Consider the following 15,903-nt stretch of genomic DNA (forward strand, 5'->3'; position numbering starts at 1 on the left):
GATGCACCTGAATCGCCTAAAACTGACTGTTTACATTTACCCCTAGATTTTGAAATTTTCCTATTATTCGGGGTGAATGTAAACACCACTGTAGTTAAGCGAGGTTTAAGAAACAAGTTATTTCAAGTATACTACTGTTTTAAGGGATGGAAAAACTAAAAAAAAATTCTTCGTAGATGTATAGTAAATCAACCAGTTGACTAATAATGTATCATATAAAATAGACAATCAACCATTACAAAATTAGTAATGTAAAATCTTGAATAACTTGAACAAATTTTAATAGATTTTCATTCAACATGGTAAAAAGAAGTTTTTAAGGTTGCGGAATAAGAATCTAAAATCGAATTTTTAAATTTCAAAATGGTGGATCCAATATGGCGGTCAAACATAAACTATGACTAACTGACTAACACGAAGGAGGTATGAAAGAAGGCCTATTTTTCTTTTCTATGTAATTTTACATTGCCAAAGTAATGAAATTGTCAAATAAAAGCAAATTTATTCAATTATTTTCTTTTAAAATGTAGTTCAAGTTCTGTTTACATTTACCCCGAGTTTTCGAATTCTCGGGGTAAATGTAAACACTTAATTATTTATTGACTAAATTGACGAAAATCAAAGTCAATTTTTGTTAAGGCATTAATAAGGAAGAATTACAAATTTTAGTTTGATTTTTTAATTCATTTTTATGCAAATGCGAGACAAAATACTGAAACAGTAAAACTTTGATTTTCAATCTTTTTTGCATTAAAAGATAACTTACACTATGGCATTGCCAATTGTCAAAATAAAATATTGGCAATACTCAGAACATCTTGTAGGTGAGCTGAGGTAAAAATATTGACGTCGTACTTATTTTTAAATTTGTAAATTTAGCTGAAACATCTACTGTTTACATTAACCCCAAATGACCCTATGTTCTTATTTTCTATAATCTATTAGCAACCTTTCAATGTTTAGAGTGATTTTTGGTATTCACAAAGGATTAGAAATTTAATAATCCAAAATCGAATTAAATTATGATTCGAGATTATTACTATACTAGCCACACTATCCGCGCGGGCATGTTGTATGGCACTGCTTATTTTAAACAATTTGAAGCCATTTTATTTTAAAAATGTTTTAAAGAAATAATTATTATTTCCTAACAAAAATATGTAACTAATTAAAGGTGGAAGAAGATAACAATTATAGAGATTTAAATTTTCATTTTGTATTATTTTGAAACTTTAAAATTACAAAAAAAAATTTAACAAATTTGAACTTCTAATTTTTTTTAAATTCAAATAATTTCAATCAATGGTCTCAATTTAAATAGTATTCACATTACTGGACCTAAATTATGGCTAGAACAATTCCAATTAATATTTGGGTCATAAAAATGAATTTAATTCACAATTAATAAAAAAAAGCAACAGCCGATAATCAGCAGGAGGTAAAAAATTATTTTTTGAGCGATTTTTATCTTTTGCATTGCTTATTTTAAACAATATAAAGCCATTTTAATTAAGATACTTTTTAAGAAATAATAATAATTACACACTAAAAAAAGTTTTACTTGAAACAGCGATAAGTTTCTCTAGAATAGCGAAAATATTAATTAAAACACTGAAAAATTTCGCTAATAATAAAGTGAAATCTGTAGTTTATCCTGGTAAATATTTTTTGTCGTGCATATCGAAAAAAATAATTAAATTAACATCAGATTTTCTAAAGCCAAAATAACGAATTTAACGTAGAAATTAATCAATTCAAAACTTTACCAAATTCACTCCAGAAATCACTGAATCCGATAAATTAGAAGAAAGTCAGACAAATGGAAGATCTATTTTAAATTTTTAAAATGTAATGTCAAATTTAACGTATTAGAAACGAATTTCAAGTGAATCTTATAAATTTTGTTAAAATACTATTACTACTGTTAAACTTTCTTGTTGTACAAAGAAAATTGAATCTCGCAAAAATTGTTCCATATTTTATACTTTTATGTTAAAAATAATTTTGATTACGAAAATTTTAAATTATTTTAAAAATTAAAAAAACAATTATTCATTCATCTTTTTAAACAAAGAATTTCGTATCTTTCGAAATTAACATACTGCAAAAAATTAAATTAATTGAAAAATGATAAAGTTAAACAACTTTTAATTCTAATTTTTTTGAAAAACAAATTATCTGTCGCAAAAATACTAAGTATAATTTGCATTAATTATTTAATTACAAGATGTAATATAAATAATAAAGCATCACATTAAAGAAAAATATTCTAAATTCATTTTTAGAAACAAAGAAAAAAAATTTCAGGTAAATTTTAGGCGTATGATAGCCCCCAAATTTTAATTCTTTACATTGATTGTTTGATTGAGTTTTTAACTTTATAATTATCATTTACTCGGCAGGTATGTGTCCATAATTTAATTTTAACATTATTTAAATATTGAGAATAGATATTTAATGTAAATATTTTTAACTAAAAAAATTGACAATATAGATTTTTATTGATTTGTTGAATTTTCTATGAATCACGTATTAATTAAAAACATAAAAAGTAAGACACATTAAAAGTTTATAAAATAAACATTATATTAGACAATATTTTTATGTAATAAAAATTATAAGAATTAAAAATTGTATTAAATTACTATTCTGTAAAATATATTTTAATGATTTAAATTTATGTTGTAGTCTTTAATAATATAGTAATTATTTTAAATAATAATTATATCTGTCAAAAATTATGAAAAATAAATATTATATTTTTAACAATTAAATTATTTAGAATTTTGCAAGTCAAAAAATTATAAAAAGCGTTTTTTAATGCTCTTCAAGTTGGTAATAATTTTTTGAAGTTACTTTTACATAATTTAAAAAAATTTTTATAAAAGTCTTATTTTTCAAAATTTTAGATTTTCAAAAGTTTAATATCTCCGGTTAATATGGACGAAAAATGTTCAATTAGGGCTCAAAAGATGCGTCTGAAAAAACTCTACAAAACTAAATACAAAACAAAACTAAACTTCTACATTTTTCAACAAAATTTTCAAAAAAGTCTTATTCTCTAAAATTTTTGATTTTTTAAAGTTTAATATTTCCGGTTAATATGAACGAAAAATATTCAATTAGGGCTCAAAAGATGCGTGTGAAAAAACTCTACAAAACTAAAGAAAAACATTTATAAGTGTCCTAACATTTTTTTAAGTTATGTCCAAAAAACGTTTTTTTACAAAATGAAAAATGCAAAAAAAAAATAGTTAAACTTCATGAATCGGGCTGAAAATACTCTCATTTTATGTCCCCCGGGGAGACCTACAATTTAAAAAAAAATTGAGGCCTTTAGCTATTTCTTGTTCTGAGATATTGAGGGAAATGTAATGTTAGTACACACACACACACACATCGGGACAAATTTTTAAAATCCGTTTTTTGAACTTCGGAGTTCAAAATACGTCGAAATTTTTTTTATTTATTTAGAACATTTATACGGGGAGTTCCTGTGCATATATAAAGTACTAAAGTATTAGGCATAATAAAGAAAAATTTATAAATATGTCAAAAAATGACAATCTAAAATTTTGCTAATACAAAGCTTCCTTTATGAGGAAGCAATACGAAAAAACTGAATTTTTTGTTATCATACAAATACAAATTAAAGTAAGGAAGACTATAATTTGTTATTATATAGAAAAGTTGACAGTTTTTTGACAGCTGTCAACTGTCAAAATTCAAATTCGATATCATATTCGTAATCAGACACCTCGAAAACCTTATTTACTGTATTTTTTTATTAAGGCTATGTCCAAGTTGTGAAATGTAAACAAACCAAAAGGTTACTATACCAGCACTAAAATCGCAATTTTTCGACAGCCAATTCTCCCACAAAAAATAACAATTTTACACTTTCTCTACAAAAATGGAAAATTAGAGTTTCAAAATGTCCAAAAATATCATGTTTGGCTATGAGCAATAAAAAGCAATTAGTAAAATAACTAATTAAAATGACCTGTAAACCAGCATTTTTGACGCGTTGCGAAAAATAAACTGTTTGAGTATATCAACCGCACGGATGATGAAGAAGTTCCATGTCAGCGATTGGACCTTCGACATGTGGAAGGGTAAATTTTTCCCTTTCCTCCTTGAAATTACAAGAGAAAGGGTAAAAACTTCTTCATCGTCCGTGCGGTTGATATAGTCAAACAGTTTAATTTTTCGCGACGTGAACTCTGTTGCTCGCTGCACGTGCGCAGACCGTACCAAGGTCGCAATGACATCACCATGAAAAAAGGCGCATTTTGTTTTTGACTGAAACTCAGTGGTTTTCTCATTTTTTCAGTTATTCAAAGTGTAGTAACCAAATTCGATACTTTAGTTCACCATTTCCATAAAGAAAATGTGAATTTATATTTATTTACGTAAATGACGGGTTCCACGTCAAGTGACCCAGGTCAAAAATTTACATGGAATATTTGAAAAATTTGTAGTTTCTTTAAAACAAAACGAAAATACGTTTTCTATTTTGTGTTTTTCTGCTGTTTTTCAACACTTTCTTATGGTGTAAACAAATGTAGAAAAAAAAAATTTTTTGACCTTGAAAAATTAAATTAAAAAATAAAATTTCATTTTTTTATCAAATGGACAGTTTTTATTTTTTAAAAAAAAATTTTATCATAAAGGTGAGGTTTTTTCCTAAAAAAAAGGTATAGGTCAAAACGTGGGACAAGAACTTTTAACTGGTCAAAATAAACATTTACTTCTGCAGTGCACCGACCCACAATGGAATTTTTTTACAATTTACTATTAAAAAATGTCTACAGCTTACAATTTTTAACTGATTTGAGTGTTCTTTGTCTTAAATTAAAGGGGAATAAATTCTTAAGACATCTTTTGAGGACAATTTTGTGGATTTTAATAGTAGTATAGCTAGGAGAGATCTGGGACAGGTTCTGATCTCGGCTAAGTACCCTCGGTCGGTAATGCAGATTTCTACTTTATCAGTGGTTGGTAGGGGTGTTCTACCTTACCGACCGAGTGTAGTTCCTGCTGCCACCGCTAGATGGCGCCACTTACAAATTCCAAACCCCTTGGCGGGAAATTTAAAATTTTAATTTTAAACTTTCAAGTGGCTTAGAAGGGGTTCTCTGTTTTACCAACCGATTTTTTTAGTTCTGGCTGCCGCCGACAGATGGCGCCACCATCGAATTCAAACCTGCATGGCGGGAAATTTAAAAATTTAATTTCAAACTTTCAAGTGGCTTAGAGAGGGTTCTCTGTTTTACCGACCGATTTCTTTTTAGTGCCGGCTACCGCTGATGGATGGCGCTACTAGCGAATTCAAACTTGCTTGGCGGGAAATTTAAAAAATTTATTTGAAAAATTCAAACCGCTTGGACAGTGAGACGCCATTTTGTTTTACCGACAGAGTGCGGTTTGAGTGTTGTGCCGAGAGATGGCGCCACAACTGAATCGTTTGTATTTCGCGGGAAAAGATGGCGTCATATTGTATACACTAATAAGATTATTAAAATTTTAATAGATGGCGCTTGTAAAAGTTGTTGAAATCTATTATATTAAACATAACCTTAAAATCTATTATATTAAACATAACCTTTAAATATATTGTATTAAACATAACCTTAAAATTTATTTCATTAAACATAACCTTAAAATGTATACCTTATTATCTAACGTAATACTAATGAAGGTATTTAATTAAATACAGTATTAATAACAGTTCATACATTTATTACATTCAATATACAATATTTACACTTGTTTAATTTTAAATTCAATATGGTTGTATGGACCACCAATATACTTCAGCCGTAATTGTCCAGAACTAATAGCTTCTTGCATCTGATCCAAGCATATAGAGTCATCAGTGAACATTGGTACAAATCTTGAAGGTAGGAATGTATTAAACTTTTTATCCACCTCAACGACGACCTTGACTCCATACCTGGTGTTGACAACCTGGATCTTCGTTATAGGATACTTATGTCCAGGAGTCAGCTCGGATAGCGGCTTCGTAGGTAGGAAAGCATCCATGCGACCAATGGCGTTGATTTTGGTTAGATCCATCTTTTCTTAGAGATAATACTTTGTGAAGTTACAAAACAGAATGAGCTTTACAGCTCAAGGTGCCTCTATTTATACCCAAATATCACGCATTATCCCCACCATTACTTTTACGCATGCGCAGTACCCCTACCACTATTTTACGCATGCGCAATAGCTTTTTATGTTTGTAAAATACCCCCACTTTTTATTATTGAGCCACGCCCACTTTGTGACGTCATAAGACAAGTCTAGACTAGTTTTAACATGTTTAATAGTTTTACACATGTGTAATAAAGATAATAGGATAGGGAAAGGTTAATTAAAGTAAACATTAATAGACATTTAATACATTTATTCATTATATAGGAAATTTTCACAATCATTATAAAAATCTTTCAATGTACAATCATTGTCAACTTCATCATTATTTTCTATATTATTTCGTAGTACATTCGATGGTTGTATCAACCAATTTCGTAGATTACATACATTTTTAACAGCGCAATTGCTAAAGCTACGTGTGTGATTTGTACATGTAGATGAACTGTCTACACTTAAACTTTTTAGCGACGGACATTTAAAATCATCTAAATTAAACACATTCAATGTATATTTTTCGAACCATTTTTGTTTTTCTAAACCTTTTACATAAACGGTAGGTGTACCTATTAGTACTTCTTTTATTATAGGTTGTAATTCTTCATAACATACGTCACCAGCAGCCCAATCGATACCATGATAATTATTTGTAAGCCATCGATTCTCACATTTGTATCTTGCAGGCAATCGACTCCAGGCATATGGCGGCTCGAAGAGGTAGACCAATGGATGAGCATCTTGTTGAAGTGGTAGAATCGCCAACTCTTTGATGACAAACTCGTTGTATGGTCTCTTGAAGCACTGAATATCTACGACGTACGCCATGGTATCTGAAATAGAATAATGGCTCAAGCCTTAGAGAGACGCTCTCTTTATAGCCTTTCCCCCACCACTCCAAATACCCCCACTACCGATGTCGTGTACGATTGGTCATTATTTCTACCAATCACGTTACTTTTTTAACAACGCCGCTGATTGGTGTATACTGTATAATGCGGTCGTGAATTATAAGGCAATATGCAGCTGTATTGGCTGGAAAATTTTCACTTGCTTCAAATTCCAATCGCACATCTACAGATGCTTGTTTTAGAAATTCGTTTTGTTTTGAGCAATCAATAACAGCCAATGGTGCATAATCTTTAAAGTTATTTCTAGTTAATAAAGGTTCAGATTCTTTTCCATAGTAGGACGGTTGAAAATTACAATACATTTCATATAATATGGAAAATTTGTTTTGAGTAAAATTTAAATTTAAATTTCCATAAGGATAGTACTGTGAGTTTAAGAAAAGTTTAACATTGAGAAGATTGCAGGTATCAAATAAATTTGCATACCTTTCTTGATCTTCTTTTCGATTTGTTTGAAAACCAAGAATAACATATCGAGGTTTTTCAACTTGTGTTGAAGTTTTTACAGTCCACACATGCTTTTGAGTGGCAGGAATCATAGGATATTCATACAAATCCCATGATCTAAAACTCATTGTTATAAATGAGTCTTTTTCAATGAATTTCAATAATTCAATTTTTTGTCGATCATTTACCATTAAATATGGAATCAACCATTCAACTTTATTAATAATAATTTTAAATTCTTCACGCTCTGCTGCTTCAATGTTTACTACAGCATTTAGATCAGTACGAGATCTTGTTAAAATAAGTTCATGTTTTGCATTTACAACAATCTTTCGATAGTCTTCAGCAAAACCAATAATCATACTTAGTGGAATATTTACATCAAAATATCCAGCATCATTTGTTACTCTGCTATCATCATCATCATAAGGTAGATAACCAGCATTTTCAGAGTAAATCATTTGATTAGGTGTTTGAGAAATTATATTTTTCATTGTGGTTGTAATACCAACATTTTTGGAGCGATCAATTTCAACACCATTTAATTCATAACGAATCTCATTAAACAGGTAGGAAATACCATTGCTAATTAACTTTGTATTAGTTACAAGCGTATTGTTAGGCTTAACAATTCTTCCAGTGACGTGTAGAGTACTTTTAGAGGGAAGAATGTACAAGTCTTGATGTTGAACTGCAATTCGAATCTCGTCACTGTTATTAAATGCTGATGACACGTATGGTTGATGTGCATGAATCTCATAGTGTGCCACAGAATTATCAAATTTTACTGGACTTAGAATGTTTAAAATCTCTTCCATTTTTGTTACAACAACAAATAAAAAGTATGTGAAAAATTAATTTTTTCCCTTGTTTTCTTGATAAACTCTTAGGCCGAGCTGCTTCAGAAATAGTATGTTCTGAGATGTTAGTCTCTTGCGAACTGATTGAGGAATGAATGACTTCTGACATGGTAACTCATTTATATAGCTTCTACCAGTTTTTCTATGAAATACAATTCCCATTACGTTGATTTAACGTGTAATCGAATTGTTATAGTTTCACCTCTAAAATTTATTAAATCTCCGTCTTGATCAACGATTCTTATTTGAATATTATGTATTGTCTTCACGGCGATTGGAAGGTAAATGACGTGAGATGGAACTTCCACAATCTTATATCCAGCTGGTACAATTGGAAAAAATTCGTGAATTGTGTGTACCTTTTTATTATTTATGTATGCACCAGTAGTAATGTTACATTCAATTCTGATAGCATTTACCTTAAGAATGGCTACTGGTACATCTGACGTATGAGGTATATTAGCTGTCAATATTCGTGGAGTAAATCCTAATAATTTACCAATTGAATCGTTTTGTTCAAAACTCACTTCAAGGCTGCTTGTTATTTCACTACGTAAAGTATTATTGTTAGGTTTGATTCTTACAATTTCAGATCCATTTTCAATAGAGTTTTGAATATATTTTTCAATATCTTCAATTTCATAGCTTCCAGGGGGTATAGTAATCACTTTATCACCAATATAAAATTTATTTTTACCTTGATCAATATTAGGAATTGAATTGAAGGTTAGTAATTCAACTAAGCCAAGTACATAATTTTTGTTAGGTAATAATTCTATCGGAGGAAAATATTCTGCCTCCAGGACAGATGAATTGCCTGAGATAGTCAGAGTAAAAGATTCTTCCATGTTGATGACTTTTTATAAACTGATTAGGTGGAATGACTTACAATCACTTATATAGAATATATTTTTGAGTTATTTCAAGCTGTCCACATAAGAATTTTAGACATAAATGACCACAATTAAAACTATTATAATCTTGATAATTTTGATGATTATACTGTATTAAAGTATTGTAACCTAAGTAATTGACAAGTTCATAGGGTGGTTGAAGATTTCCAAAACTATCAAAGTATACTGCTTTATTATTAACTTTTTTATATGCAACCCAATGAGTTCCAGAACCATCTTTATCATCTAAATTAATAATGGCGGATTCATTTTTTCGAGGACCACTTATAGGTAGTTCATTTCGCATAAAAACTCCTCGAAAATGGGAAATTTTCATTTCTTTAGCATATTTAAGTAAATCTAGATCTGCAAGTGCTCGTTGAGGCAGCTTTAAACTTTTTTTTTTATACATCGCCTCTTAATACCTTGTCCTTTAACGTATGGTTTCAAATGAAGTCCCAACCCTTGTCGGTATGGTTTTAAATGTAGACCTTTGCCAAGTGCCACTGCTTCCAACTCTCTATTATGACGCTGAGCTTCCTTCAACTGCTCTTTTGCTGCACTTGCATCATTAACAGCTTTTGCTACACCAGCAGCTCCCCCAGTAAGCGCTCCAAGTGCACTTAGACCAGCAAAAATTGGAATTAATGGTAACAGACCACCAACTTTTGATGGAACAGGTAGAATTCGAGGTGTTAAAACCTTTTCTCTACCACCTGCTTTCCTTACAGCTTTTCGAGCTGTTTCAATAGCTGACTTTATTGTTGATCGAGCATCATTACCAGGAATTATTGATTTTCTTGCAGCATCCACAATTTTTCTAAGATTTACTCGTTTTTTTGATTTTGTCTTCTTTACTCGTTTCTTTGACTTTGTCTTCTTCTTTACTCCCATTCCAAATTTTGATTTTGCTTTCATAGCGTTTGTTATTGCGTAAGCTGCAGCTCTTTCACTATATTGTGCGTCTGGAGCAAATACACGTTGCCACGCTTTGTCAGCTAATACTCTATCAGCAGCGTTTCTTTCTTCAACGTTTTCTCGATTTTTCGAGTAAGCAATATCGTGCTCTTTACAAGCGGCGTCTAATGGATTAACACCTGGATCACCTCGGTCTAGACGTTTTGCTAACTTTGTGCCTGGTCCACAATATTGATAACCTGGCAAATGTAATTCAAATGGTAACTTGTTTATAAGTTTATTAATTAACCCTTTTCCTTGAGAGCGATGATGTATAATCATACCTTACTCTGTGAAAGTTAAAATTAGAATGACTTGTGAGCTATATAAGCGCTGTATTTATACCTTTAGCGGCAGTCTAAATCAGGATGCGGTTCAAGGAACAACTTCACAAGCTGCCAGTCGTCAATCTAGACTCGATTGTTGAACAACAAGAGAAGAAAGTGAAGCGTCATGGTAGTTTATTTTCCGGTAGTATTCGAGCTATTTTTTGTGGACCATCAAATTGTGGAAAGACAAATGTACTCCTTTCTTTAATTTTACATCCTAATGGTCTTAGATTTGATAATATTTACTTATACTCAAAGTCTTTACATCAACCCAAGTATAAATTCTTGGAACAAGTTGTTAATAATGTTAAAGGAGTAGAGTATTTACCATTTAGTGAGCATGAAGAAGTCATTACTCCTAAAGATGCAAAACGAAATTCAATATTTATATTTGATGATATTGCTTGCGAGAAGCAAGATAATGTAAGGGCATTCTTTTGCATGGGTAGACATGTTGATGTTGATTCTTTTTATCTTTGTCAAACATATGCCCGCGTTCCTAAACATTTGGTACGTGATAATGTTAATTTACTAGTTCTTTTTCGTCAAGATGAGAAAAATTTAAGGCATGTTTATGATGATCATGTTAATACTGACATGACATTTAATCAATTTCGAGAACTATGTTCAACATGTTGGAATTCAGACAAATATGGATTTGTAGTAATTGATAAGGATTCTGATTTAAATGATGGAAGGTATAGAAAAGGATTTGATAGCTTTGTAACACTATAAATATAGGATCATCCCTAAAATATTGTTAGTTCAATATGAAACCTTGTAATAATAACATGTTTCATAAAGAAAAAGAATATCTTCATCAAATTGCTAAAGCTAGCGAGGCAATTAGGCGAAAACATCGTATGTTAAAATTAGGAAAAGAAGAAGCTGAAAATGTGCTGACTGAAACTTTTAAACCGATAGTTCAACCCTTACAAAAAATTATTAACTTGACAGACACTGAACATGAAAATATCAAGATTGAAAAGAAAGAGCAGAAGATGGATGATAGCATATACTTTGAAAGTGAAACTGAAAAATCTCCAGATGATGATAAAATAAGTAATAAATTTCTATACTTATTAAATCATAATAGAAAGCAATGTTTAGATTCAACATACGGCATACGTAAGCTAAGTGATGGATCACTTATGATTGGTGATTCACCAATAACTCTTGAAGATCAGCATGTAAAAATTGGTAATAAACAATATCTTCAAACGCTTGGATTACTTGAACTTTTATTTAAAAGTAAACCTACTACATCGCTTATAAGTGAAGATGATGAAAGAAACTATAAAGAGATTCTGATTGCTACTAATGCACACAAAAAGAAGTATAGTTCCTCTGAATCTATACGTACGGATAAGAGTTACAAGTATTTGAATTTTATATCTCAATTCTTCCCTCGAACACCTACCAAACGGTCATCTGTAAGCGGTAGTTCATTACCTAAATTTATGATTACAAACAAAAATTTTCAACGAGAATATATCTATTGGGATGATCCAAATGAGTTGGTTGACCGTCTTAGACTATTAATGGCTTCTCAAGCTGCTGGAAATCCTAGTCACAATAATGAAATCATGTCTATCATTGAGGAACTACGTGAAGCTAAAATTATATATTAAGATGTGTTTTAGCAAATATCATTCATTTCAACAATGAGCATTGACGTGTTCGGACATCCTCTCAATCAAAGAGGAACAGCAAGACGAGGGCCTCCTGGAGTTGGTTTAAACTTAATTCTCAAGGTAACTTTGACGTTGAAGGAAGAAAACTCTCTAATCTTGCTAACGCTGAAGAAGAAAACGACGCTGTCAATTTAAAACTTGTACGACATATGATAAAACACGAAGTGCGTTTATTGTATGAAGCTAGTGCCTCACTTAGATCAGAGGTGGACAATAACAACTTATTTCTAAAAGTTCTTGAAGACTCTATTACAGAAAAAATAAAAAATTTTGAAAAAGATATAAATCAAGACTTATCTTATCGAACAGCTGAAATTATTAGTGAATTGGATACTCGCTTAAGTGCTCTCGAGAATGAACAACAAAAAATTAACAGTAGTGAATGAACTTCATACCCAGGCTAGAAAAAATTATCCTCGACGGCGAGTTGAAATGCGTGATATTGATGAGACATGGCAAGCAGATTTAGTAGAAATGATACCTTATTCAAGAATAAATAAAGGTTTCAAGTATTTACTAACAGTTATAGACATATTTTCGAAATATGCTTGGGCTGTTCCAGTAAAAAGTAAAAATGGAAAAGATGTTTCTCATGCAATGCAATCTATATTTGCTAAAAAACGCATACCAAAAAACTTGCATAGTGACAAAGGAAAAGAATTCTATAACTCACAATTTGAAGCATTAATGAAAAAGCATAAAATAAATTTTTACTCAACATACAGTAATATGAAAGCTTCCATTGTTGAACGGTTTAATCGAACACTAAAAAGAAAAATGTGGATGCAATTTAGTTTACGAGGAAATTACAAGTGGTATGATATATTGCCTACTCTTATTTCCAACTACAATAATACAAAACATAGAACAATTGGAATGAAGCCTAAAGATGTTACTTCAGAAGACGTTGAAATTTTAAAAGAAAGGATCTCTAAACTGAGAAAAATTCCTTTAAGACGACCAAAGTATAAAATTGGTGATAAAGTTCGAGTAAGCAAATATAAAAACGTTTTCGAGAAAGGATATACACCCAATTGGACAACAGAAATATTCACCGTGGATCAAGTTGTATCAACTCAACCAGTGACTTACAAGCTCAAGGATTACCAGGATCAACCCATCAGCGGAGGATTTTATGAAGAGGAACTTCTTAAAGTAAAATATTCAGATATTTATCTTGTGGAAAAATTCTCAAGACACGTGGAAACAAAGTTCTTGTCAAATGGCTTGGCTTTGATAATTCTCACAATACGTGGGAAGATAAAGCAAATGTATAATCTATTATTCGCAATCGTCCCTAGTAACTTAACGCAAATGTCAATCAACCAGCAAATCAATCAAAGATTAATGTTAGCGTAGAACCTCTCTATAATCAAAACTACTTCCAACAACAGACCTTTACACTGCCAGTGCCAAATTAATTAACATTAAATCAATAATGAATCAATAATGAATCAACAATGAATCAATAATGAATCAACCATGAATCAATAATGAATCAATAATGAATCAACAATGAATCAATAATGAATCAACAATGAATCAATAATGAATCAATAATGAATCAATAATGAATCAATAATGAATCAACAATGAATCAATAATGAATCAACAATGAATCAACAATGAATCAATAATGAATCAAATCAGTTGGCACTGGCATTGTGAAGGTCTGTTGTTGGAAGTAATTTTGATTTATAAGAGATTCTACGCTAACATTAATCTTTGATTGCTTTGCTGGCTGATTGGCATTTGCGTTAAGTTACTAGGGGCGATTTGCACATTTAAATTAATATAAGTTTTAATCATATGTTATTATGTATATATGGAAGGATTTTTTAAATAAAAACACATGGAAATTGTATATATAATTGCATTATTTATTAAACAAACTTTTATTTTTTTACAATCATGTTTTACAAAATCATTCGTCGATTTTAGGGATCGCATAATGTCCCCACGGTAGAGTGTCGGTACTCCCCGGTAACAAATACCGTTTGTCGTCTTGCGGACTTAAAGCTACTTTAATTTGTTTTACAGTCTCGAGGTTATGTAGTCGCGATCTTATATTATACTGTGTTCGAGTTTGAATGTCAAAATCTCGCAGACATTTTACATAATCATCAAAGTGAATCGATTTTTTCACAACGCCGGATTTAATGCCTTTAGCTTTTTTAATAAAATCTTTACCTTCAACCCGTACGCTGTACATCTTACTCCGCAAGCCAACAAATTCGGTAACGATCTTGCCGTTACATTCGTCTTTCATTAGACCGAGAATCTTTTTGTTGGCTTGCGGAATGCCGTACACGTTGTTTGCGGGATAGTCTGACGTATCGAACTTTTGGATGTCATTTTTCATATCATTGTAGACATCTTTACATTTAATTTCATAGATTAGACTGTCTGTATCGGTATACATCAGTTTACAATTGTCGCCGTATTTTTTTAACATATACCCGTAGTGAAAATCGTAGATTAGCGTTTTGGAAACATCGAGCACACTTAACCCCACATAGATTGTTTGTTGAGTAGTACCTCGGTTTTACGCAGTTCAATGGCAACCAGATTTTCGTCGAATATTGCTCGACTATGGAAATTGGGGCGAGAAATAAGGGCTTCAGCTCCATAGCGGCCAAACCATTGGGTGACAAGCTTAATGTCGACATGTTACGGACATTTTCCATTGTTTTACCGTATACCGCATTGTTCATGAGCTTGAACAAATTTTTCTCGAACTCATTCTTGGCGTTGGTTCGCATCATCGTATTATAGTCTATATATGGTTTAAGCCATGTTGATTGCTTAAACTGTAAGACTCGATGAATTTTAACAAGCTTAATGCCGTTGGCGACAACTTGTTTTAAAGTGCGGTAGTGGATCACATATTTTTCTTTTGGTTGGAGAGTTGTTAATAATTTCTCCTGTTTCGAGAGGGGTGGTTTCGCATTTTCTGCGCAAAATGGCATATCTTTGTGAGTATCGTGGAGATTTTCAGGATACTCCAAGTCAACTTCGAGTATGTACCCAACAGGTGAATCGTCAGGCACATTAAAATCGAAGGAGTTGTCGACATTATCAACCCATTTGAAGCCGCCATAAGGGAGCGCTTGAGCCATTGCCCAGCCATATAAATTGTTGGCGTCAAAGTACATGATGTAGCTTGTATCTTTGCTATCATCGAAATTTTCCATATATCTATTATTCGCTATAGTATATCGGTTGCAGCATTGACTTATGCCACCTCTAATACCAGACTCAACAAACATAATCATATCGATATCGGTTATTAGTTGCAATCCTATGCTCGTGTACTTGAGCATAGCATCCCAAGTTAAACCGGGGGTCGTATAATAGTGAGCAGGATCTAACCCGTACGCTTTAACACATTCTTTTCGAAAATTTTCAAAGACATCCGCAAGTAACAATACATCTGTTTTCATATACAAATGTACATAGTCGTAGAGATTCTGACAGTCAAACTCGGTCCATACTTTCTGCGCATGCGCATACTCGTCATCAGAAATACCGGCATCATAAGCGTACTATAAAATTTCTCGATCGGGGGCAATTCTGTCTCATCTAACTTACTTTTCGAGTCAAAGTACTCATAAGGGAATACACCCTTGCGCGTCAATAATTAATTTTTTCCGGATCTG

At 31.5% G+C, this 15,903-nt stretch overlaps 2 protein-coding genes across 2 annotated transcripts; both read left to right on the plus strand.

Moving 5' to 3' along the window:
* The first annotated feature begins 11,320 nt into the window (after positions 1-11,320).
* Positions 11,321-12,630, plus strand: LOC122504327. The gene is made up of 2 exons (XM_043615388.1): positions 11,321-12,158; positions 12,305-12,630. Exons 1-2 carry the CDS (start codon positions 11,321-11,323, stop codon positions 12,628-12,630), a joined length of 1,164 nt encoding a protein of 387 aa, XP_043471323.1.
* Positions 12,631-12,973: 343 nt separating this feature from the next.
* Positions 12,974-13,603, plus strand: LOC122504328. Its single transcript, XM_043615389.1, has one exon. The coding sequence runs from the start codon at positions 12,974-12,976 to the stop codon at positions 13,601-13,603; it is 630 nt and encodes a 209-aa protein (XP_043471324.1).
* The last annotated feature ends 2,300 nt before the right edge of the window (positions 13,604-15,903 follow it).

This window comes from Leptopilina heterotoma, unplaced genomic scaffold (assembly GCF_015476425.1).
Source record: "Leptopilina heterotoma isolate Lh14 unplaced genomic scaffold, ASM1547642v1 Lhet_29, whole genome shotgun sequence".
In the NCBI taxonomy this organism is placed as follows: Eukaryota; Metazoa; Arthropoda; class Insecta; order Hymenoptera; family Figitidae; genus Leptopilina; species Leptopilina heterotoma.

What these genes read in the sequence shown, in the direction of transcription:
- LOC122504327 (XM_043615388.1), top strand. Translation starts at nt 11,321, where the DNA reads ATGAAACCTTGTAATAATAACATGTTTCATAAAGAAAAAGAATATCTT. An exon ending in GTCTATCATTGAGGAACTAC is followed by an intron (nt 12,159 to 12,304) that starts GTGAAGCTAAAA and finishes TTAATTCTCAAG; the next exon opens with GTAACTTTGACGTTGAAGGA.
- LOC122504328 (XM_043615389.1), top strand. Translation starts at nt 12,974, where the DNA reads ATGAAAGCTTCCATTGTTGAACGGTTTAATCGAACACTAAAAAGAAAA.